Genomic DNA, 25841 nt, shown 5'->3' with positions numbered 1-25841 from the left:
TTTTAAAAGAATGGGAGAGAATAATAAAATTTGATTTGCCACACGTATTTGTTGGAAATAGTCTAAAAGATGTAAAAAATATGGGAAGTGTAGCTGTGGCTCAAGTGGTAGAACACCAGCTTTGAATGAAAAAGTCAGGTACAGACCTGGAGAGACCCTGAGCTCAAGCCCCAGTACTGGTACACAAGAAAAAAAAAAGAAACATTATCATTGTTTTCTGTGTCCTGTTGAATGCTGATTTCTGAAATTCTAACCTGACATAACAAGCTGAGTCAATGATAGGATATGCACACAGGGAGCTCACTGTATGACTCAACTCGGTGTTGGTGGCTCAGGCCTGTAATCCTACCTACACAGGAAGCTGAGATCTGAGATTTCTGGTTCAATGCCAGCCCAGGCAGGAAAGTCCGAAAGACTCCATCTCCAACTGCAAACAAAACCCAGACTGGAAGTATGATTCAAATGGTAGAGCACCAGCAGTGAGCCACAAAGAGAAAGTGCAAAGCCCTGAATTCAAGTCATAAGATGGAAAAAATTACACATCCTAGAGAAGGTAAGATCAAACTTTAAACTCTAGTCTGGTTTAAGAAACCATCCGTTCTGTGTGTGTGTGACAGTTGTGGAGCTTGACCTCAGGGCCTGGGCTCTGTCCTGAGCCTTTGCACTCAAGGCTGGTGCTTTACCACTTGAGCCACACCTCCACTACAGGCCTTTTGGTGGTTCATTAGAGAAGAGTCTCTCCTGCCGGGCTGGCTTAGAACTGCGATCCTCAGATCTCAGCCCCCCGAGTAGTTGAGGTGACAGGCGTGAGCCGCCTTGGCGCCCGCGCACCCGGGCAATCTCCTGCCCTGGGCTATCTCAGGCCATCACCAGGCAGCAAAAGAGCAGCAGCCGCAGAGGATCTGTGGCCTGGGCCCGGAGATCATCCAACGCCAGCCTTGGAGCCACACCCCCAGTTCGTGCGGAAGTATTCGCAGGACTCTTTCTGATTCTTGGTTTGGTTTGGTTTGTTTTAGCCTTCTGGGGCCTATCTCCCTAAACTCCGAATACTCAAACCCAAGAACTCCGGGCGTTCACGCCCAAAGTAGAGGCCTGGGCCTCTCAGCCCCACCTCTCCACTCGGCCCCGCCCCTCGCCACGTCGGCCCGCCCCCACGCTACGCCGCCGGGCCCCGCCCCCTCGGCTCGCCACGCCGCCACGCCGGCCCCGTCCTCTGGCGCGCGCGGCGCCGTCCCCTCCGGCTTGCCATCCTAGGATCATGGCGGCCACCGCCTTTTCTCAGCGGCTGCGTCTGCAGCCGTTGGCCAGGACTCCGCGCGCCTTCTTCGCCGCAGGGAGCTCGGCCGCTTATGCTGCGGCACCGCGCGCGCGTGAGTGTCTGCCGCGGCCCCTGGGCTCCGGGGAGGTGAGAGCCGAATCCCGGCCGCCACGGGCCCGGGCGGCCGCGTCCCCCGCGTGCGTCCGCGCTCCCGGCCGGCGCTCAGCCTCCCGGGCCGGCGCCGCTGCCGGCGTCGTGCTCAGCTGGAGCTAGCAAGCGTCTCACGGACTTTCTGCCGGGCTGGCTTTGAACCTGGATCCGCAGATCCCAGCCTGCCGAGTCTCTAGGACGCCAGGCGTGAGCCACCGGCGCCCAGCTCTGAAAGCTTTCTATTTGGCCGGCGATCTAAGTCTCCTGACCTCGTTCTGACTCCAGTTTCATTACGATGCTTTCAGCTCTGAGCTGACGAGACTGTTGTTTAATGTCTACTTCCCTGAACATCGGAAGCCATATCAGGACTATGGGGTTATGTGGGGTACTGAACAAACCTGCCTTATAACTTTGTGCCAATGTTGTGCTGTCGTTTAGGTACCGCCGAAAGAGCACCCAGAAGTGACGGGCAGATGAGAAGAAAGGTAAATCATTCGCGTACTTTTCTAAATTGTCTTAATGGTGTCTGAAATGATTATTTTTTCTTTTCTTTTTTTTGTGGTGCTGAGGACCAAACTCAGGGTCTTGCACTGGCTAGGCAAGTGCTCTTCCACTGAGCTAAATCCCCAACCCAGCGTCCAAAATTATCGGGAACTGATGGAGATCAGGTCAAAAGGGCCAGACCCTGTAGTGTTGTCGTTGGACATGTGTGTATTTGTATGCTGGTTCTAGGGCTTGAATTTAGGGCCTAAGTGCTGGTCCTGAACTTTCTTTGCTCAAGGCTACTATTCGAGTCACATATCCACTACTGGCTTAGTTGAAGATAATTGGCTTTTTTGTTTGTATGTGTTGGGACTTGAACTCAGAACCTCGGTGCTATCCCTTAATTATTTTCTCTCAAGGCTGGCACTCTACCATTTAGGCCATACCTCTGTGTCTCACTTTTTGATGGTTAGAGGTAAGAGTCTATGGACTTTCCTATCCAGGATGGCTTCAAACCATGATCCTGAGAGACCTCAGCATCCTCAGTAACTAGGATTACCGGCATGAAGTCCCAGCTCCCAGCGTGGACTTGTTAAAAACAATACTGAGGGAATGGTTCACCTCTAAGAAGTAGATACTCCCAGGAAGCAGGTGTGAGGGCATAGAACTAGTTTTGGTAGTGGCATAGCACATATGCACATGTATGCGTTATTCTAACTCATCACACACCTGTGGGCATCTCTCCATCATTGGTTTGTCACGGAGGAATTAAAACAAAGCCACATTAATTAGAAATAAGGGCATAGAAGGAGTCTCTTGGATTTGTCTGCTCAGGCTGGCTTTGAACCTTGGTCCTCAGATCTCAGCCTCCTGAGTAGCCAGGGCTATAGGTATGGGCCACTGGTGCCTGGGTATCTCCTATTTAATACCAGGACCATGTATACAAACATATATACATGTGGATATATATTCTTTGATTTCCATCAAGCAATATATATATAAATTATTTCAGAATGTACTGTTAGCAAAAATGTAAGAGTTTTTAAAGTCAAAGCAGTTTTTAGTGAAGGAAATATTAATACCAGAAATGGATTTTTGCCAGGAATCATTGGCTCATGCTTGTAATTTTGGCCACTCAGGAGGCTGAAAACTGAAGATTGCAGTTCAAAGCCAGCCCAGGCAGAAAATGAGACTATCTCCAGTTAACCAGCAAAAAAGCTGGAACTAGAGGTATGGCTCAACTGTTCTCATATGGCATGATATTTGAGCAAAAATGCTAATGAACAGTGCCCAGGCCCTGAGCTCAAGCCCTAGTACCTGACACAAAGGTCCAAAAAAAAGTGGGGGAGGAAGGATGGGGTGGGAACGTGTTTGCCAAAAAGGACTGAAATAATGAAGTAATATTACAGAGATTTAGAACTTGTGTTTTTTGATTTTTGTTTTTTCATATGTACAGCAGCTGATTTGTTGGAAGTCAGATTTTATGTATTATACTCTTGCTTTATACTTCTTGTAATTGTATCTTTTGCTTTAAAGTTAAAGAATATAGCCCGGCACTGGTGGCTCATGCCTGTAATCCTAGCTACTCAGGAAGCTGAGATCTGAGGATCATGATTCACAGCCAGACTGGGCAGGATAGGACATGAGACTCTATCTCCAGAAAACTGGAAGTGGTGCTGTGGCTCAAGTGGTAGAGCGCTAGCCTTGAGCAAAAGAGCTCAGAGACAGCTCCCAAATCCTGAGTTTAAGCCCCATGATTGACCCAAAAAAAAAAAAAAAAAGTTACTATGTTTAACTTTGAAAATACTTGTGTATTTTGTATCTCAGGCCCTGCCTCCTAGGACGGAGAAGATGACAGTTGATCAGGACTGGCCTAGTGTTTACCCCGTGGCAGCGCCATTCAAACCCTCAGTGGTGCCTCTTCCTATTCGAATGGGTTATCCAGTAAAGAAGGGTGTGCCACTGGTAAAGGAGGGAAATGTAGAGCTCTTGAAGGTAAGGGAAATTGCTGGTTCATTGGCTAGGACTGATACCTGAGTGAATTCTGACCTTCCCTTCTTGTCTACCCTCCTATAGGTCAAGGCTCAGCACAGAGCAGCCTAACCACATTTTAATTACATTTTTTTCAGGTAATAAGAAATGCTGTGTTTTTATTTGTCATAGTGAGGAAGATTCAAAGTAGCTTAGAATTAAATTAATTAGATAAGCACTAGTGGCTCACTCCTGTAATCCTAGCTACTAAGGAGGCTGATGAGAGAGAGAGGAAAGACACAATAGGAGGAAGGGGTACTGTGCTCCTAGAGACAGAAATCAATGAAATTTGGAAATGAGAACATTTCATGAAACAACAGGCAATCAAATATTGAAGAAGACAATCTTTCCAAATGAATGCATAGCAGGTTTGTAGTGAGGTTAACAGTTGTGAGTGGGTGTTAAAATCTGTACATGTCCACCAGTAAGTATTGAGTACCTTCCATCCATTCCCAGTAAGTCATCAAATAAGCTTTATTAATGATCAATTATTAATCTCTACTGTCAAAACAATTGCATCGTGATTAACAAATAATGTCAGATATCAATCTTATTAAATGTCTATATTAATCACTAATGATATAAATAGCCTATTTGTTAATTGCTAATATTAATGATTAAGTTACTTTTTTAAAAGGATTGAATTTTCCTTTTTCTTGCCCTTCTGTGTGCCATCACAAATGTATCCCTAACATCATTCAATTACTCAGTTAAGATTTGCTAGCTTTTATTCATTTATCCAAGTCATAAAATGTTTATGGTTGAAGCTAGATGCTGGTGGCTCACACTTGTAATCCTAATTGCTCAGGAGGCTGAGATCTGAGGATCACGGTTCAAAGCCAGCCCGGGCAGGAAAGTCTATGAGACTCTTTATCTCCAGCAAACCATCAGGAAACTGGAAGTGACGCTGTGGCTCAAGTGGTAGAGAGCTCACCTTGAGCTGAAGAGCTGAGAGACAGTGCCAAGGCCCAGAGTTAAGGCTCCACGACTGAAAAAAAAAAAAAAAATACTTATGGTTGACAAAGTGGAAATGCCACTGTGTGAGACTTTGTAGACCTTTGGGACTATGTAACAATGATAAGCATCCTTTGTTGTTCTCAGTTTCCTGTGGGACTCTACATGGACACCTGGATGTTCATGGCCAAAAAATATAATCAAAACCAGGTTGGCATTTCCAGCATAAGTGTCACAAGATGCGTGGTAAAAAGTAAATGATATACACTGTATAAAGACACTGGAGAGTATGTTAGTACTGAATCTCTATTTTAAGAAATTTGATTCTTCAATTGACAACATATTGACATTGAACTAATATTGTAAAACTATTATCAGATTTTATTTGCTACATAAATAAAATCTGTGGGGCCTACAATTTCATTCTCTGAGAAAATTGTCTTTTTCATATTTTTAGGACACTTAGCTAGCCAAGTAAGGTGACCCATACCTGTAGTTCCGGCTATGGAAACTGAGGCAGAAGGATCAGCTGAGCTCATGAGTTTAAGATCACTTTTGACAGCATGTATCCTATTTCAGAAAGAAGAAGAGACATTTAGTGATGGTTTTTATGTCTTCTTCTATTTTAGATTCCCAACTTTCTCCATTTGACACCTGTAGCAATCAAGAAGCACTGTGACGCTCTTAAAGGCAAGTGACTTGTTATAAGTTATATAAACTTCATTGACATTGAGCGTAAAATTGAAGAGCTCTGGTTTGAAGAGATTCAGCCTTGTCTTCTAAAGCTTTGTCAATTTCTCCCTTTTTTTTTCAAAAGACTTTTAAGCTGTTCTCTCAGTGAATTGTTAGATCTTAAATCTGCACCAATTTGCTCACTATTCTATAAGGCATTATGAATATTAAAGTGAAGTCATAAGCCAACTGGCAATGGGTGCATGATTATAGTCCCAGGTTGCAGGAGGCTGAGGCAGGTGGCCTGGGAATTGAAGGCTAGCAGCCTCGGCCTCACAATGGAGACCTTGTCTCTGAAAACCAAAAAAAGGGTAAGTTAGGGACTTAATGTTGGGTTATTGAAAGTCATACATGAGCTAGGCACAAAGGCTCGCTCTATAATCTTAGCTATTCATCAGGATTATGGTCCAAGGACCACCTAGGCAAAAAGTTTGTGAGACCATATCTCAACAAACAAGCTTGGTATGCTGATGCTCACCTGCCATATTCTAGGCCAACTTGAACAGAAAATGAGATCCAGTTGGGAAAGTGAAAAGGCTGAGGGCATAGAGGAAAGGGTAGATCGCGGCCTATAAAGTGTAATGCCATAAATTCAAAACCCAGTACTGCCGGGAAATAAAAATACAAACGTGCATATGTGATGAGGCTGAAGGAAATACTGTGGTGGCGGCTCACATCTGTAATCCTAGATGCTGAGGAGGTAGAAAGCAGGAGAATTGCAGTTTGAGGCCTGTTTGGGTAAAAAGTTGGTGAGAACCCCATCTCAACTAGTGAAAAGCTAGGTATGGTGTTACACCTCTCCAGCTCTGCAGGAAGTATAAATAGTAGGATCACTGGCTAGGCCATCCCAGATGTAAATGCAAGACCCTGTTTTGGAAAAAATAAAGCATAAAAGATTGAAGGAGTGGCTCAAATGGTTGAGCCCTGGTTTCAAACCCTGGTACTGCCATACAAATAGTAAAAGAGTTTATGATGACAATCAAGTCACCTACTTCTCTTTTACCCCTAAGCTTCATCCTGAAATGCTATTAGTCTAATAGTTGTTTGTTTATGCTTACATTTCACATGTGTCTGTATATGAGTAACTAATAGAAGTAATCCACAGAGTGAGTGCACCTCCAGGTCATGATCTGATGTTTTTGAATAATGTTTGTTTATTTGTTTAGTTGGTTTTGTGTTGGTACTAGAGCTAGAGCTCAAGGTCTTGTGCTCTCATTTGGCTTTTTTGCTCATAGCTGTCATTCTGTCATTGGAGCCTTGCTTCCAATGCAGTTCTTTGCTGGTTAAAAGATGAAATCTGTTGTACTTAGCTCTCTGACCTGGCTTAGAACCACAATCTTCCAGATCCCAGACTTCCTGAGCAGCTAGGATTACATGTGTGAACTATTGGTGTTTGACTTGAACATATGTTGATCCCTAGGTGTAGATTTTTATGTATTTTGATGTAAGGGATACTAGACTGTGTGTGGGATAAACTTGTACCAGTTATTTCTGTGTCACAGCGGTAGTCATTGCTGCAGTTTAATTCAAGAGTTAGAACCTTTGAATAAAGTCTCATGGATTCATGCCGATTTAAAGGTATCATGAAATAGCACAATGAAACCCTTTTATACAAAATCAATTTGTGCTGATAAATTATCAAACTTAGCCTGGCCCCAGTCACTCATGCCTGTATTTCTGGCTTCTCATGAGTCTGAGACTGAGATGGCAGTTCAAGGTAAGCCTTGTGTTCTCCCTTGGCTTTTTTGCTCAAGGCTGGTGCTCTACCACTTGAGACACACTACCATGTTGAGCTTTTGCTGGTTAATTGGAAATAAGAATCTCACATTTATCCACCAGGGCAAGCCTTGGGCTAGCTTTGTGAACCATGATCTTGATCTAGGTTTACTGGTATGAGTCATTCACTGAAGCCCGGCTGTTCATTGTTTTAAATGTCAAAAGGTAGCCAAGCACTGGTGGCACACACCTGTAATCCTAACTATTCAGGAGGCTGAGATCTGAAGATCATAGTTCAGAACTGGCAAGGCAGGAAAGTCCTTATAAGACTGTCATCTCCAATTAGCCACCGAAAAACCAGAAATGCAGTTGTGTCTCAGAGTGGTAGAGTGCTAGCCTGAGTTCAAGCCCCAGGACTGGCCAAAAAAAAAAAAAAAAGCCAAAAAGTTCCTAATTCCAAAAATACTGCTTTTTCATTAAAGTAGCTAGTTATAGATCTTATAAATAGGATGGTTAGGGAGTGATATGGACTCAATTTCTGAGCATTGATTTTAGTTCTCAATATCAAGGGAGTCTTTGTAACCTACAATGATATGTTACTGACTCGTTTTATTTTTTTTTGTGCCAGTCCCAGAGCTTGAATTCAGGACCCAGACATTATCCCTGAGCTTTTTGCTCAAGGTTAGGGCTGAATCACTTGAGCCACAGCTCCACTTCTTTTTGTTGTTGTTGTTTTGTTTGAGTAGTTAATTGGAGATAAGAATCTCATGGACTTTTCTGCCCTGGCTGGCTTTGACCCATGATCCTCAGATGTCAGCCTCCTGAGTAGCTAGGATTCCAGGTATGAGCCACCATTGCCCCGCTCTGACCATGGTTTTAAAATAAAGCCTAAAGCTTGATTTTATATCAGCTAAATATCATCCCTGCTGTTAGAAAACTTTCACCTTAGGTAAAAGCACCTCTCACTGTCACTTTGGTGGTCACATCTGGCCGCCCCTCCTGCAGTGTGATTCATTACAGGAAGGGGTTCCACCAGGGCCAACCAGTTGCTTTAGCTCTTCTTAGAGTGTGGGGCTCGTTGAGGAAGGAAAGGGGATTCTGAGACTGTCAAAAGTTTGTCCCCAAACAGGGCTACAGAGGTAGCCACTAGCACTTCAGGGGTGCTGGAAGCTCCCACCCTTTCTTCCTGTGTACACACATGTGCACCCAAGTCAATGCCCACATGTGTTGCTGCTAGGGTTTAAACCCAGGGCTTAGAGCTCTTCCTTAGCTTTTCCATTTGAGGCTGGTGCTGTGCCATCAGAGCTCCACTAGAGTCTTAAATTGCTCTGCTTGGCTGGCTTCGAACCGCAGTCCTCAGCGGCCTCCTGAGTAGTTAGGATTACAGACCTGAGTCTCTAGCATCCAGCTTCCCCACCTTTTGTCTAATTTTGGTGTTGGGAGTTGAACCACCAAGCTCCAATCCAATGCCATTGTTCCTTTTAGCTGAATGTACTATTCCCCACTACATCTGAAATACTCAGAATCATTTTCTTAATAAAATTCTCTACTTAGAATGTAGTTAAGAAGAAAAGGGATGAGGGTTGTGATTATATATGTAAAATGCAAAAGAGATTCTGTGCTTTCATTTCCTGTGACCTGAGAGTAGGTTGCACTCATTTGACATTGTCAGGTAGCACGCATTACAACAAGAATTTACTTGCCAAGGGGCTAGGAAGGTGGCTCAGTGGTAGAGCGCTTGCCTTGCATGCATGAGGCCCTTGGCTCGATTCCTCAGCACCACATAAGCAAAAAGAAAAAAGCCGGAAGTGGCGCTGTGGCTCAAGTGGTAGAGTGCTAGCCTTGAGCTGAAGAGCTGAGGGACAGCGCCCAGGCCCAGAGTTCAGGCCCCACGACCGGACCCAAAAAAAAAAAAAAAAAAGAATTTACTTGCCAAATATAATTGATACCCTGTTAATATTCAGATTTCTGCACTGAGTGGCCAGCTGCACTAGACAGTGATGAGAAATGTGAGAAGCATTTTCCTATTGAAATTGACACTGCTGACTATGTGTCATCAGGACCATCCATCCGGAACCCCAAAGCCAGAGTAGTAACATTAAGGGTAAGAGGTGTGTGCATGGGGGTGGGGAGGGGCAGGGTTGGAACTGGGGCATGAACTCGGGACCCCGTGCTGTTTCTTAGGTTTTTCTTTGGTTGGGGTTTTTTTTGCTCAAGGATGCCCTACCACTGGATTTTTGCTGGTTAATTGGAGGTTAAGAGACTCTTAGATTTGTATGCCCAGCTGGCTTCCAAGTGTGATGTTCAGATCTCAGCTTCCTGTGTAGCTAGGATTACAAGTGTGAGACACCAGTGGCTGGTAAGAGGTTTTTTTTTTAAAGATAAGAATCACCAGTGCTGGTGGCTCATGCTTGCAATCCTAGCTACTCAGGAGGCTGAGATCTGAGGCTCAGGGTTCAAAGCCAGTTCCAGCAGAGAGACTCTTACCTCCAATAGACAAAGGCCAAAAGTGGCTCGATGGCTCAAGTAGTAAAGCACTGGCTTGAGAAAAAGCAGTTCAGCCACAGTGCACCCTAGGCCCTGAGTTCAGCCCCAGCACACACACACACAAAAGATAGATCATAGAAATATAAATTATGGATGATAGATTGATAGATGATAAATACCTATATAATATGCATAGAAATGTACATGTCTACATACATAGAGATGAATGTATTTCCTCACTTGCTCTCCCTACCCCCACCCCATTTCTCTCCTAAATTCATCTCAGGACCTTCTGCATGCGAGGCAAGTGCTCTGTCCCTTGAACTACATCCTCAACCTCAATACTTTGCTATTTAGAAATGAAATGAACATCCTCAGGATTAATATTTGTATATATTCCTAAAAATGAATGGAAAAATGCAGGTCAAAGGATGTAACTCTTGTAGTTTTTGATATATATCACAAATTTTCTGCAGGATTTTTTTTTTTAAGGCAGATTGCTATAAAGTCCTATTTTCCTATACATTCACAACTTTGATATACTGCCATTTGGTACACTAAATTTTTTATAATTGATAATCAGCATTTTGCAAAGGATTGAAACATGTGATTTATTACTAGTGAGGCCGAGAATCTGTTCTGTATCATTGCCTGCTATGATGGATCTCCTCTGCCTTGGGACTCACCCCTGTTTCCTGACAGTCCAGCCGCAGTGCAGTGTAGTGCTCCCTGTGGTGATAGCCACATGCTCAGGGGTAGTCATGAACATGGGTCCAGCATTGCAGCTCAGCATAATGAGGCAGTGTAGTGGTGAGGAGAAAATAGAATAAACATTATTGGGAGATACTTACCTGGTAGAAAACTTGGTTGTAATACTATTGTGCTTCACATCAGTCTACCATTGGGGGAAATTAAAAAAGAAAGTGGGCCCCTGACAAGCCATTTGAAAAGCAGTTAAAAAAAAAAAAAGACAGTAGAAATCAAGAGATGTACCCCAGGGCTTAGGGTTCACGCCTGTAGTCCTAGCTACTGAGGATGCTGGTTCAAAGCCCACTGGAACAGGAAAGTCCATGAGACTCAAAAAAAACAAATTAACAAGCAAAAAGCTTGAAGTAGAGCTGTGGCTCAAGTGGTAGAGCGTCTTTCTTAAGTGAAAAAGCTAAGGGAAAATGCAAGACCCTGAGTTCAAACCCCAGTACCTGCACACCAAAGGCAAAAAAAAAAAACAAGAGTTACTACTAGCAAAAAGTAATACTAGTGGGGAAAGCATTGGGAAGCACTTTGTTAGAATGGCAGAATCCAAATAAATGAAGAAAATGCATTTATTCTAACCTTTTAAAATTAAATTTTAATTCGTTTCTCATTATGAACATATATATATATATATACATATACATATATATATATATATATATGAGTACATATTACATCTTGTGCTGTATCCAAATGTGCGTAGAGTGCACCCCATCAGACTCCCACTCCACATCTCTCCCCCAACCCCTCATGGTGCTTCTTAAAACAATTTCAACAGGTTTTTGGTTTGGGTTTTTTGTTTTTTGGGGTTTTTTTTTTGTCATTTGTGGGTCTTGAACTCTGGGCCTGATGAGCTCTTCAGCTCATGCAAGTGCTCTACCACTTGAGTCACAGGGCCACATCGGGTTTTCTGGTGGTTTATTGGAGACAAGAGTCTCATGGACTTTCCGGCCTGGGCTGGCTTTGAACCATAATCCTCAGATTTCAGCCTCTTGATTAGCTAGGATTACAGACATCAGCCACTGGTGCTCAGCACAGGTTTCATTTTTTTTATTTTCTCTTTTTGTTGTTTGTTTTTGTGCTGGTGCTAGAGTTTGAACTTGGAGCCATTCTCTCTCACTTGGCCTCTTTTGCTTAATGCTAGTACTCTTCCACTAAAGCTCCACTTCCAGCTTTTGTTTATTAATTGGAGATAGGGATGGCACAGACTTTCGTGCCCAGCCTGGCTTCAAACATGATCATTAAACCTCAGCTGCCTGAGTAGCTAGGATTACAGGCGTGAGCCACAGGCACTTCCCTTTAAAAGTGCTGCCATTCTGATTTATTTCTGGCAAAAAGCCTGTGTATGAACTTACTCCGCGGAAACTGAGTCTTGCAGAGGCTTAACCCTGTTCGTGTCTTACATGGAATACCAGACTTGCACTAACTACATCCAGTTGGCATATGGATTTAAAAAAAAAAAAAAGTGCCACTATCATGTTACCTTCACTTGTAATTTGAAGCATTGCTGTTATTTGGGGGATATTATGGAAATAGCATAATATATATTCTTGAAAAATAACAACTTGGAAAAAAAAAAGTGTCTTGAGGGTTCTTCAGAATTTTGATGAAAGAAGGTGGCACAAAGCCTGTCTGTCAGGGGATCCCCAATTAAGGTTAGTTTTGTAGTACCCATGCATCCACCAGGGGGCAGACTGTGCCACAGTTTCTTGAACCATGGAGTTTCTTGCATAAACTAGTTTTTAATATCAAGGTGTTTATATGAATATGAATGTTAAACAGATATTACAATAAATACTAGCATTGCTACCACTTTTTTTTAATGTGTTGCTAAACGCTGGTGGCCTCATAATTATAATCCTAGCCACTGTGGAGGCTGAGATCTGAGGATCACAGTTCAAAGCCAGCTCAGATAAATCCATGACTAACCAACAAAAAGCCAGAACTAGAGCTGTCTGTCAAGTGGTAAAGCACCAACCTGGAGTGAAGTCCCACCTAGCACTGGCAAGAGAAAAAAAAAATCCAAATTTAGAATTGAGTGTGCTGGGGGCTGAGATAGGCCATTCTTGATCAGTCAGTTCCAGATCAGCCTGGCTACCTTGTCTCAGGACATGACTTTTTAAAAAAGAAAAAAAAGCCCCACGACCGATCAAAAAAAAAAAAAAGGAATAAAAGCTGGCACCGGTGGCTCACGCCTATAATCCTAGCTACTTAGGAAGCTGAGATCTGAGAATTGTGGTTCGAATCCAGCCCAGGCAGGAAAGTCTGTGAGACTCTTATCTCCAATTAATTACTAGAAAACTGGAAGTAGAAGAGCACTAGCCTTAAGCTGAAGAGCACAGGAGCAGCGCCCAGGCCGAGTTCAAGCCCCACGACCTAAAAAAAAAAGTTTTTTCTTTTGTTCCAGAAATTGAACCCAGGGCCTTATATGCTAAGAACACCCTCTACCCAGTCTTTAAAAAATTCTTTTTTTTTTTTTTTGGGGGGGGGTCCGGTCGTGGGGCCTGAACTCTGGGCCTGGGCACTGTCCCTCAGCTCTTCAGCTCAAGGCTAGCGCTCTACCACTGGAGCCACAGCACCACTTCTGGCTTTTTTCTTTTTGCTTATGTGGTGCTGAAGAATCGAACCCAGGGCCTCGAGCATGCAAGGCAAAGTGCTCTACCACTGAGCCACCTTCCCAGCCCCTCTTTAAAAAATTCTTAAGTCTGAGATTAGTTTTAACTTTTGAAAAATGTTGAGCTGAATTATTTTTAAATGTTTTGATCCTTCCTTTATATAATATTCCAACCTTCAAGAGATATCTGTATGTTTTAAAAGTAAATGTCCCAGCTAGGTATGATGGCACACACCTATAATCCCCACACTCAGAAGATTGAGGGGAGAGAATCACATGTTCAAGGCCAGCATGGGTACATGGTAAGGCCTTCTCAGCAAATGTCCCCTAACTGTTGGCAGTGATGTATATTTCAGAATTGCACAGAAGAGGATTTCCCTTGGGGTATTGTGCATTACATAAACTCAGGACCTCAGGTATTCTACCTGCTTGCGTCCTGAGCCATATAGCCAGTCCTTTTTTTTTTTTTCATTTACTAGTATTGGAAGGTGAACTCAGGGCTGTGTGCCTTTACTTGTCTTTTTGATCAAGGCTGGCACTTGACTCCTTGAACCATGCCTCTACTTTGGGCTTTTTGCTGATCCATTGGAGATAAGAGCCATAGATTTGTCTGCCTTGCCTGGCTTCCAAGTGCAATCCTTAAATAGGATTTACAAGCATGCTACCAGGGCCCTGTTCCTCTTGATTTTAATTTGTTTTTCAGGTAGGGTCTCACACCAACTTTGTCCTGGCTAGCTTCCAACCAGGATCTTCCTGTCTGACTCCTGAGTAATTGGAATTATAGATGTGTACCAGCACGCCCAGTCTTAAAGCAATTATGTTTTATCCACTTATTTCTATAATCCACCTTTGTTAGTTAAACTCTATTGGTGCATCTCAGATGTCCTTGAGTTTACTTACTTTAGAGGATTACCAGTTCTTGCAGGAAAGATACTAAGTTTACTTCTAATGTTTTTTGGTTTTTGTTCCCCTTTTCTGTTAGGAAAATCAGCTTCATAATGTATTCAAACCAATAACTGTATAGAGAAGGGTTTGGAGAGGTTTGTTGTTTGTTGTTTTTTTTTTTTTAGTGGATTTAATATTAATACAAGCAAGTAATATAATACTGCTACTTGTTTTCATTACATGAAATTACTGTTTCAGTAATTGTTTTTCCTGTTTTGTTTTAAGGTTAAACTTTCCAGTTTGAATTTAGATGACCACGCAAAGAAGAAACTTACTAAACTTGTAGGAAACCAATATTGCAAGACCACGGATATACTTACTATCAAAACAGATAGGTAAGAAAAGAAGAAGTAGGGCAGTGGCTCAAATGGTAGAGTGCCGGCCTTGAGTGAGAAAGCTAAGGGAGAGCACCTAGGGCCTGAGTTCAAGCCCCAGTTTAAGCACACACAACAATAATAATAACACCCAGACTTTTTTTTTTTTTTGTCGGTCGTGGCGCTTGAACTCTGGGCCTGGGCGCTGTCCTTCAGCTCTTCAGCTCAAGGCGAGCACTCTACCACTTGAGCTACAGCGCCACTTCTGGTTTTCTGGTGGTTTATTGGAGATAGGAGTCTCACAGTCTTTCCTGCCCGGGCTGGCTTTGAACCGCGATCCTCAGATCTCAGCCTCCTGAGTAGCTAGGATTACAGGCGTGAGCCACCAGTGCCCAGCAACACCAGACTTTTTAAATCCTCAGTTAATGAGCTACCCAGACTATTCTAAAAACAGCATTTTAGTAGATGACCCCTTTGACAAATGTGCTTAGATACTGAGTTTCTAGAATTTGACTCTTTTCCTTTTTTTAAAGGTGCCCTTTAAAGAGACAGAACTATGATTATGCGATGTACCTGCTGACAGTTTTATACCATGAGTCTTGGGTAAGTGTATGTGTACATTTAATGATTTTTGTACGTATAATTTAGATCACGTTAAGGTCTCAGGTAAGCCAGGTGCCGGTAGGTCATGCCTGTTATCCTTGCTACTTAGGAAGCTGAGATCTGAGGATCATGGTTCAAAGCCAACCTAGTCAGGAAAGTCTGTGTGAGACTCTTATCTCTAATTAACTACCAGAAAACCAGAAGTGGCGCTGTGGCTCAAAGTGGTACACTACTAGTCTTGAGTGTGAAAGCTCAGGGACAGCACCCAGGCCCTGAGTTCAAGCCCCAATGACCATCAAAAAGAACAAAAAGGTCTCATGTAAGTACTCAGTTGGGTATTTTGTAACCACTAAGAACGCATGAAATGTCCTACAGAGCTTCTGGCGCCAAAAGCAGGCATCTTGAGTTAGATTATTCACTCACTCACAGGACTGGACTGCCATATGCCTAAAGACCCTTAAATGATGTTTCTCACTTTTCTTGGAAAACGTGTAAGTTTTTATTTGATTAAAAAATTATTTTAGGGCTGGGAAGGTGGCTCAGTAATAGAACGTTTGCCTTGCATGCCTGAGGCCCTGGGTTCGATTCCTCAGCACCACATAAGCAAAAAGAAAAAACTGGAAGTGGCACTGTGGCTCAAGTGGTAGAGCGCTAGCCTTGAGCTGAAGAGCTGAGGGATAGTGCCCAGGCTCAGTTCAGGCCCCACGACCAGACCCAAAAATAAATAAATAAATAAATAAATAATTTTAGGTTGGAAATGTGGCTTAGTTGGTAGAGTGCTTGCCTAGCATGCATGAAGCCCTGGGTTCAGTTCCTCAGTACCACATAATCAGAAAGGCCGGAAGTAGTCTGTGGCTCAAGTGGTAGCCTTGAGCAAAACAAAACCCAGGGACAATGCCCAGGACCTGAGTTCAAGTCTCAGGTCTGGCAAAAATAAATAAATAAATAAAATTTTAAAAAATTAAGGTGAAGGTTCTGCTAGAGAGTGCATGATTTTTCATGTTACATACATGTTACATACATGTTAAAATTTTTGGTTAGAATGTAACATTGACTTACATATTAGCATCAGTTAAGGTCAGTTCGGTGTTCAGGTAGTTAGAGTAGTCCTGTGTGTGAACAAAACAAGTTAGTGCAGTGCATACATACACTCACAGGTCATTTCCACAGTAGCACCAGCCTCAGAATCATCATTCAAAGCCAACCTGGACAGGAAAGTCTGAGAGTCTTAGCTCCAAATAACTACAAAAGGCTGGTACTAGAGTTGTGGCTCAAGTGGTAGAATGCTAGTCTTAAACACAAAAGCGCAGGGACAGTGCCCAGGCCATGAATTTAAGCCCCAGGACTAGTGCACACATGTACACACAGACTCGAGATAGAAAAAAATGTATAATTCTCTGAAATTTTCATTCTGAACATGCCATCCTTTTTTTTTTTTTTTTTTTAATTTGTTTGATTCTCCAGCACCACATAAGCAAAAAGATAAAAAGCCAGAAATGGTGCTGTGGCTCAAGTGGTAGAGCGCTAGCCTTGAACTGAAAAGCTGAGGAGCAGCGCCCAGGCCCAGAGTTCAGGCCCCACAACCGGACCAAAAAAAAAAAAAAAGCCAACTCGGGCAGAAAAGTCCGTGAGACTCTTCTCTCCAATTAACCACTAGAAAACCGGAAGTGGTGCTGTGGCTCAAGCGGTAGAGCGCTCGCTTTGAGCTGAAGAGCGCAGGAATAGCGCCCAAGCCCAGAGTTCAAGCCCCTTGACCAACCAAAAAAGAAAAAAAAGCCTCAGGGCTGTGCTCTTTTCCTTAGCTTTTTTCTCAAAGTTGGAGCTTTACCACTTGAGCTGTACCTCTACATCCAGCTCTTTGCTGATTAATTGTAGATAAGAGTTTCTTGGACACATCTGTCAGGCTGGCTTTGTACCAGAATCCTCAGCTCTCAGCCTCCTGTAGTCCTCAGCTAGGATTACATGTGTGAGACACAGTGCCTGGCCTCAAAGTTTTAAACATTAATTTTTTAATTTTAAGTAAATATTAATATTACTTAAAAATTAGTTTGCATTCCAAATACCTAGGCACTGAGTAGCATTTTATATTAGGAACATTTTAATAGAGTTAGAGAGATTCTCTTCGATGTATAGAGAACTTAGATTTAGATAGAGAAGTTGAGACAGGGTCTTTCTATGTAACTAGCCTAGACCGGCCCTGACTCAGGATCCTCCTGCCTCAGCCTCCTAATTGCTGAGTTTCTGTGTGTGTGTGCCACCACATGGGCTTTCGATTTGTCTTTTTGTGAATCTTAGAGCTACAACAATGTGGAAGTGGTAGTGAGACAAAGATGCAATGGACTACTATATAGTTGTAAGAATGTTCCATGTCAGCCTGGTGCGGGTGCTCTGGCCTGTAATCCTCACTACTTAGGAAGCTGAGATCTAGAGGATCATGGGTCAAGTCAACCCAAGTAGAAAACTCTGTAAGACTCCCATTTCTGAAATAACCCACAGAAAGCCAGGCTGGAGGTGTGGCTCAAATAGTAGAGCACCAGCTGAGCAAACCAATCTGAGCTGCCACAGGCTCTAAGTTCAAATCCTAGTATTGGCATTTACATGTGCATGCACGGGCACATGCAACTATTAGCCATTTAGTGAAGAAACTAATTCCTAGGATTCAAGCCTGAGGTCTTTTGATAGAGCTGTTCTTCAGACTGCTCAAGGCATCTTCATTGGTGTTAAACAAAGCCATTTAACACAAAGGCAGTAGCAAGTGGAGAAGGAAAAGTTTTATTTCAAATTATTTAAGAGCGAAGAAAGAGGTGACATTGTCCAAAAAGATATGTGCTGTTTACCTGACTTATGTAACTCTAAGTCTTCTATACCTCACACTTATAATAATAAAAGAAAATGTTTTTTTAATATTAGAACAAAAAGTAGCTGGGCATCAGTGGCTCACACCTATAATCCTAGCTATTTGTGGCCCTCTGGGTCACAGTTTGAAGCCAGCTTGGGCAAGAATTTTCCAATTAACTGGGAAAAAAGCTAAGGAAGTAGAGCTGTGGCCCGAGTGGTAGAGCACCTAGCCTTGAGTGAGCTAGCTAAGCACCTAAGAAAAACATACAGGGGGCTTGGATGGTGGCTCAGTGGTAGAGCGCTTGCCTTACATGCCTGAGGCCCTGGGTTCGATTCCTCAGCACCACATAAGCAGAAAAAAAAAGCCAGAAGTGGTGCTGTGGCTCAAGTGGTAGAATGTTAGCCTTGAGCTAAAGAGCTGAGGGACAGCGCCCAGGCCCAGAGTTCAGGCCCCACGACCGGACCCAAAAAAAAAAAAAGAAAGAAAAACATACAGACAGCAGGACTTGCTTTTGTGGGGGAAGGGGTGGGGGTGATGGGGGGGGCAGTATTCTCTTTCCTCTCTTTCCCCTGGCTTCAGGCAGTCACTCTCCCTTTGAACCAGCAGCGTGGTTGCATTAGCTATAGCTCCATAGCTGCTGTTTCTGAGAGTTAATCACAAGCAATCAAACCAGCCAGTTTCCATTCTTGCCGTGCAGCCTGTAAAATGCATCCCTCCCCCTACAAAAGGAAATGGCAGCCATAAATGAACTCAGTGAAAGTTGACTGACTGGGTGGTTCTTGGGAAATCTGTGACTTAGGACCCAACCAGCCCTTATTCTAGATTCATGCATGAAATCTACTGTGCTAATGACTTGAGGCGAGAACAAGGAGCCCCATACCACTGTCCCAGATACACATAATTAAAGAATTCCTACATTAAGAGCAACTCGTAGGCCTTTCTAAACAAGCACCATCAGGGAAGAAGCTTTAAAAGAATGCAGATCAGCCATGAAGGTTTGCAGAACAGAATTTTTATTGAATCAGAATTCTTTTTTCCTTCACCAGCAGGGAATTCAAGCTTGATACTGGTGTTACACTTGGCATCCAATCCTGTATTTATAGAGAGCCTGTTTAATACATCGTTGCATTATTATTTTTTATATGCTAGCCTCCGAGCATTTAATCCTCAAATATTTGTGTCCCTTGGCTTCTTCATTGTTCCATGGTCGCTTCTAAGTAGCATTGGGAGGAAAGTAGTTGGGACTCAGCTGAAAAAGCATTCATGGAAGCTCCTGTACAGGAATGTTACTGCTGTAAAATCTTCAAGACTCTATAGCATCAAAGCTGACTCAAGTGGGCAAATCTTTCACAAAGCACAGGCTTCTGCTGGAGGGGCCCAGCGATGCCTCAACCCCGTTATGTCAGCACTGAGAGGGCACTAAAAGACACTTATTCTCAGAAGTCTAAGGAAACAGACGCTAAGCTGGATGCTTGTGGCTTATCCCTGCCATCCTAGCTACTCAGAAGGCTGAGATTTGAGGATTGTGGTTCAAAGTCAGTCTGGACAGGAAAGTCCATGATACTTATATTTTCAGTTTACCAGCACAAACTTGGACATGTAGCTATATCTAAAGTGGTAAAGCACTTGCCTTTAGCAAAAGAAGCTCAAGAACAGTGCCCAGATCCTGAGTTGAAGCCCCAGGACTGAGTACATACACACAAAAAAAGATACTTACGGTCAGTTATTTCTTAGTTACAAAGGTTGAGACCTAACACGAAAAACAATCCCCAATTGAGGAACATGACAGAGGAACCCAGCAGCTCCTAGACTGTTACACTTTCTCACATATTAGCATTCAGAAAAACTGTCTAAATTAATGCCAGGCACTGGTGACTCTTGCCTATAAACCTAGCTACTTAGGAAGCTGAGATCTGAGGATCTCAGTTCAAAGCTACCCTGAGCAGATGAACTCTAGACTCTTAAAGCATTGTACTGTAGATGCAGGAAAACTGTTTAATCAAAAAAAAAAAATTCTAGGGGCTGAGAATGTGGCTTAGTGGTAGAGTACTTGCCTAGCATACATGAAGCCCTGGGTTCGATTCCTCAGTTCCATAAACACAGAAAAAGCCGGAAGTGGCACTGTGGCTCAAGTGGTAGTGTTAGCCTTGAGCACAAGGAGCTCAGGGACAGTTCCCTGGGCCCTGAGTTCGAGCCCCAGGACGGGCAAAAAACAAAAAACTCCAAGCTGTGTGCCAGTGGCTCATTCCTGCCTATAATCTTAGCTACTCAGGAGGCTTTGCATTCTTTCTGGAAGAAAGCCAAACAACAGCACGAGGACCTGATTTCAATCACACACACACACACACACACACACACACACGCACGCACGCATGCACATACACACATCTAAATCGAATTGAATTTCTTGGCATACTAGGTTAGAATTTAGCATTGCAATAACTTTTGCTTTTAATCCACTATAAATATTTTTCTCTACCTGTGTTTTCTGATTTGCATGTCTTTTGAGTGTGTGTGTGTGTGTGTGTGTGTGTGTGTCTACATACACTGGGGTTGAAATTAGGTCCTCGTGAACTTGTTTTTTCCCCTCAAGGTTGGTTGGTGCTCTACCACTTGAGTCACACCTCTCCTTCTGGCTTTGTGCTAGTTAATTGGAGATATGAATCTCCAGCCAGCTCAGGCTGGCTTCAAACCATGATCTCTTCATCTCAGTTTCTTGAGTAGCTAAGATTACGGGTGTGAGCCACTGGCACCCAGCTTAGAATTTTTTTTTGGGGGGGGGGGGTCGGGGCGGGTCCAGTCATGAGGCCTGAACTCTGGGCCTGGGCACTGTCCCTCAACTCTTCAGCTCACGCTCTACCACTTGAGCCACAGCACCACTTCCAGCTTTTTTTTTTTTTCCTGCTTATGTGGTGCTAAGAAATCGAACCCAGGGCCTCATGCATGCAAGGCAAGCGCTCTACCACTGAGCCACCTTCCCAGCCCCTAGAATTTTTTTTAATGGCTTAACAGTTTTCCTCATGGCACAGTGCCTTGTTTGTAGTCATGAATAGTGGATCATGATTCATGTCTTTACCAAATGGAGTAGTACATGAGATCTTAGTATGTTACTTTGTTATTACAGAATGTGCTGACTTTATCACTTAAGTTAGTCAGCAGAAAGCCAGAAATGGAGCTGTGGTTCAGCTGGTATAGCCCAGCCTTGAGGGAAAAAGCTTAGCAAGAATGGGAGGCCTTAGTAAGTACTGGTAGCTCCCTCCTACTCAGGAGGCTGAAATCTGAGTATCATGATTCAAAGTCAACCCAGGCAGGAAAATCTGTGAGGCTCTTATCTCCAATTGCAGAAAACCAGAAGTAGTGCTGTGGCCCCAAGTGATATAGGACTAGCCTTTAGCAAAGGAGCTCAGGGACCAGCACTCAGGCCCTGAGTTCAAGCCCCATGACTGACAAAAATAAATAAATAAGAAGAAGAAGAATGTGAGGTCTTGAGTTCAAATTCTACTACCAGCACAAAACCTGATACCTAAAATACCACTTGACAATTAACTGTGTCTCTCTCACCATGGCTATTAATAAATCTCAAGTGCAGATGCTTAAAAAAAAAAAAAAAAACATTCCTACCAGACAAAGAAAGGACATAGGATTGGTTCACCTGGACATGTTCTGGACAGCCTGGGTGCAGTCCCTCACTCTCCCACTCAAGACTAGCACTCTATCACTTGAGACACAGTGCCACTTCTGGCTTTTTCTGTTTATGTGGTTTTAAGGAATCGAACCCAGGGCCTCATACATGCGAGGCAAACACTCTACCACTGAGCCACCTCCCCAGACCTGGACATGTTTTTGGGGTTTTTTTGGTTGGTTGTAGGGCTTGAACTCTGCGCCTGGGCGCTGCCCCCTTAGCTCTTCTGTTCAAGGCAAGCGCTCTACCACTTGAGCCACTTCTGGTTTTCTAGTGGTTTATTGAAGATAAGAGTCTCATGGACTTTCCTGCCCAGGCTGGCTTTGAACCATGTTCCTCAGATCTCAGCCTCCTGAGATCTAGGATTACTGTGAGCCACTGGCGCCCGGCTCATGTTATTTCTTAAACATAAGCTAGGCTATTATCCCTAATTATAAATTCAGTTTGAGGGACAACATGGCTCAGGAGCAAGAGAACAGACTCCACTTGGGTTCAGGAATTTAGGAGTCAGAGTAGAGACCCTCCAGCTATCCTGTGTCTTTACTGATTTCTCTAAAGGGCAAATACTGAGTCTGAGGACTCCAGGGGATTTCTTCTGACCATTTCTGCGTCCTACTGATTAGATCCTCTGCCTCTGACTGGACCCACTGTCCCCGTGGTTCTTTCTGGATGTTTGGGTGGAGGCCTGGGCTCAGGACTTAGGGTGCTTTTGCCCCTTTGCTCGTACTCTACCAACTGACTCATGCCTCCAAACCCTGTCTTTGAGGATATTTGTTTTTGTTTTTGTTCGTTTCAGTAGTACTGGAGATCCAGTTCAGGTCCTGGCTTTGCTAAGCACTCTTCCCCTTGGCTTTTGTTTTTTTCTTCGTTCATGGGCTCCTGTAAAAGGGGGACTAAGGCTGGGAATTTGGCTCAGTGGTAGAGTGCCTGCCTAGCATGCATGAAGCCCTGGGTTCGATTCCTCAGTACCACATACACAGAAAAAAGCCTGAAGGGGAGCTGTGGCTCAAGTGGTAGAGCACTAGCCTTGAGCCAAAGAAGCTCATATACAGTTCCCAGGCCCTGAGTTCAAACCCCATGACTGGCAAAAAAAAAAAAAAAATGGGGCGGGGGGGGGGGGGGGAAGCTGGGAGTGAGCAGGATCTTCGAAGAACCTGAGCCTTATACTCCTGGGGCTCCTTCAATGGGATTCTTTTTAAGAGATAATACAGTATTTCTTGCTTTGCTTTTGTATTTTGTTTCTAAAGTAAGGCCTAACTTTTCCTGAGCTGCATAATCCCCATGTCTCCACCCTCCTGAGTTGCTGGGATTATGAGCATGCACCACTATGCCCAGTTATGGATATACCACTCATAATACCTTCAAGAATCCTTACTCAGGCTAGGGGAGGATTCTTCACCACATCATAGCTCTGGAGATGATGTTAACATGAAAAGAATGTGCCTGTTCTTCAGCACGCCTTGACTAGAGCATACTGGCTGTGTTGCTGATGTTCTCAGAATGTTACAGCTCCAGTTCAGTCACCAACCTGAATAATATGCCGTATGCCCTAGAACAGCATGATATTTTTTTTAAATCAAGACTAAACAAGACATTCTTTGTCCTGTGGAAACAGAAAATAAAGAGTATAATAAAACAAAATTCAGGAAGGCAGGAGGTCATTATAACAAAAGCCACCTATTGTGTACAAATGTGTACATGTACTTGATACTTTAATTTCATTAAACTTAATTGTAGCCAAGTGTGGTGGCTCACACTTGTAATTCTAGCAACTCAAGAAGTTGAGATCTAACAATCTGGGTTTGAAGCCAGCCCAGGCAGAAAGACTCTTAGCTGAAATTGGCCACCAAAAATCTAGAAGTAGAGGTATGGCTCAAATGGTAGGGTGCCAGCCTTTAGTTAGCCAGGCACCAGAAGCTCACTCTTGTAATTCTCGTAGCTCAGCTAGCTGAGAACTGAGTGTTAGCATTTATATACAGCTCAGGCAGACAAATATGAGAGATACCGCATAGCTCCAGTTAACTAGCAAAAAGCCAAAAGTGGAACTGTGGCTCAAGTGATAAAGCACCAACCTTGAGCAAAGAAGCTAAGGCCCTGAGTTCGAGCTCCAGTTCAGGCAGATAAACAATAACAACAAATAGCCCATAGCTACAGATACTATTTCTCAGAATTCAGAAGCATTCCCCCCTCCCCCTTTTTTTTTCTTTCTTTCAGAAAACTGAAGAATGGGAAAAAAATAAGACAGAAGCAGACATGGATGAGTATATATGGAAAAATAGCTCTTCGGAAAGAAATGTCCTGGAGACACTGCAACAAATTAGAGCTGCAGAGAAGGACGGGGAAGTGACAAGGGAAGAGCTGCTTGGCACCAAGGAAGTCGAAGAGTACATGAAGTGTGTCGTGAGCCTGAAGAATGACGGGGAGAATGAAGCAATCCTTTCCCAGTACAAAGAATCAGTGAAGAGACTATTAAATTTGACATGAAGAATGAAGTCGAAAATAGGCTTTGATTTATACATTTTAGGACCCAGGTAATCAGTATATAATGAAAAGATTTAAAAATCACAGTTTCATAAATCCCATCCAGCCAGGTACTGGTGCTCGCACCTATAATCCTTGCTACTCAAGAGGCTGAAATCTAAAGGATCGTGGTTCAGAGACAGCCCAGGCAGCAAAGTCTGTGAGAATCTTTATTTCTAATTAACTAGCAAAAGCCAGAAGTGGCACTGTGGTTCAAGTGGTAGAATGCCAGCGTTGAGTGAAAAAGTTCAGAAATTGCTACCAGGCCTTGAGTTCAAGCCCCAATATTTGCACAAAAATAAAATCCCTTTCATGTTTATGTACAATGACAACAATTATTTCAAAGTTTTCTACTCTACATTGGAATGATTCAAATAATGAGAGGGTCACTTTGATTTCTCTGGCTCTGAAGTGTTTTGATTTTTTTTCTGTGGGATGAATTTAATGTATATTTTTGTCACTGCCATGTTTTTATCCTCATATATTGGTATTGCTTTTTTTTTTGTGAACATACTGTACAGAGGGGTTACAATTACATGGGCAGGATAATGCGTACATTTCTTATCAAGCATTGCAGCCTCCTCCTTTGTTTACCCTTCACATCCCTTCCCAGCCTCCCCCCTGGTATTGCTTTTTTTGCTAGCACTAGCCTTGAGCAGAAAAAGCTCTGAGACAGTGCCCAGGCCCTGAGTTCAAGCCCTAATTCAAGTATGAAAAGACAAATGAGGAATTTAAAGTTGGGCATAATACACACACCGGTAATCCTTGTTTTACAGGAAGCATAAAGAGGAGGATCATAGGCCAGGCCAGCCTAGACAAATGTGAGACCTTATGTGAAAAACAACTAAAACAAAAAAGAACTGGGGGAATGGCTCAAGGGCTGGATCACAACACAGCAAGTGCAAGGTTCTAAGTTCAAATCCTAGTACCGCCAAGTAAAAGAGAAAGAAATTTTGATTTCGTTTGCTAAAATATTTGTATATCTGGGAAGTGGTAGCTCATACCTGTAACTTGGGAGGCTAATATCCTAGGATCAAGGTTCAAAGTCTGTGATCAGACTTGTAAATAGGCAGTAGTGGAAAAGGGATGGAAATGAGAGCAGAAATGCCACATGAGAGAAGGCCCAGAGCTCAAGCCTTGTTGCCAGCATGCGCACACACATACACACACATCAGCCAGGTATGATAGATACTTGTAACCCAGCATTAAGGAGGCCAAGACAGAAGGATCTGGGGTTTGAGGCCAGCCTGGATTATATTACAAGATCTGTCCGCATATTTAAAGAAAACCCACAGAGGTGGTGGGAGGAGCATTTGGGGACACAGACACTGGGGTGATCCTGAGGAGCAGGTTGGAGTGACTGCCATCGCAGTAGTACAGAAGAGAGCAAGCAGCAGTGACATAGTAGAGTGTGGACCCCGGGCATGGTAGTTCAGTAATTCCAGATCATGGGGAGGGATACGGGCAAAAGTAACGTGAGGTCCTGAGTTCGAGCCCTGGTATTGGCATACACACACAAATAATTGATAACTGTAATTTTAGCAACAATTAAGCAGCAGTCATTAATTACATCCTTTCCTTTTAAAATTTGCTAGTTGATACAATATATACAATGAGTATTACCATATTTATCCTGATAAATTAAAATTCTAAAAGGTGCAAGCCGTATTAGTAAGTGTGTGTGTGTGCTGTTCCCCAAACTTGAACTTAGGGCCTCCCACTCTCACTGGGTTTCTTTGCCCAGGGCTGTCACTTTACCA

The 25841-nt window shown here is 43.3% G+C and overlaps 1 protein-coding gene across 1 annotated transcript; it reads left to right on the top strand.

Annotated features, from left to right (window-relative positions):
• Positions 1-1222: 1222 nt before the first annotated feature.
• On the top strand, positions 1223-24053 carry Mrps35 (mitochondrial ribosomal protein S35). The gene is made up of 8 exons (XM_042677574.1): positions 1223-1370; positions 1847-1893; positions 3719-3886; positions 5506-5566; positions 9289-9428; positions 14349-14458; positions 14971-15040; positions 23776-24053. Exons 1-8 carry the CDS (start codon positions 1259-1261, stop codon positions 24043-24045), a joined length of 978 nt encoding a protein of 325 aa, XP_042533508.1. The 5' UTR covers positions 1223-1258; the 3' UTR covers positions 24046-24053.
• The last annotated feature ends 1788 nt before the right edge of the window (positions 24054-25841 follow it).

This window comes from Dipodomys spectabilis, unplaced genomic scaffold (genome assembly GCF_019054845.1).
Source record: "Dipodomys spectabilis isolate Male_0828 unplaced genomic scaffold, ASM1905484v1 ptg000039l, whole genome shotgun sequence".
Lineage (NCBI taxonomy): Eukaryota > Metazoa > Chordata > Mammalia > Rodentia > Heteromyidae > Dipodomys > Dipodomys spectabilis.
This window is presented reverse-complemented; position numbering and strand designations above follow the sequence as displayed.

Excerpts from the sequence above, each read along its gene's own strand:
- Mrps35 (XM_042677574.1), top strand. The coding sequence starts at position 1,259 with ATGGCGGCCACCGCCTTTTCTCAGCGGCTGCGTCTGCAGCCGTTGGCC. Across the intron at positions 1,371-1,846 it reads TGCTGCGGCACCGCGCGCGC|GTACCGCCGAAAGAGCACCC; the intron begins GTGAGTGTCTGC and ends GCTGTCGTTTAG. Across the intron at positions 14,459-14,970 it reads CTTACTATCAAAACAGATAG|GTGCCCTTTAAAGAGACAGA; the intron begins GTAAGAAAAGAA and ends CTTTTTTTAAAG.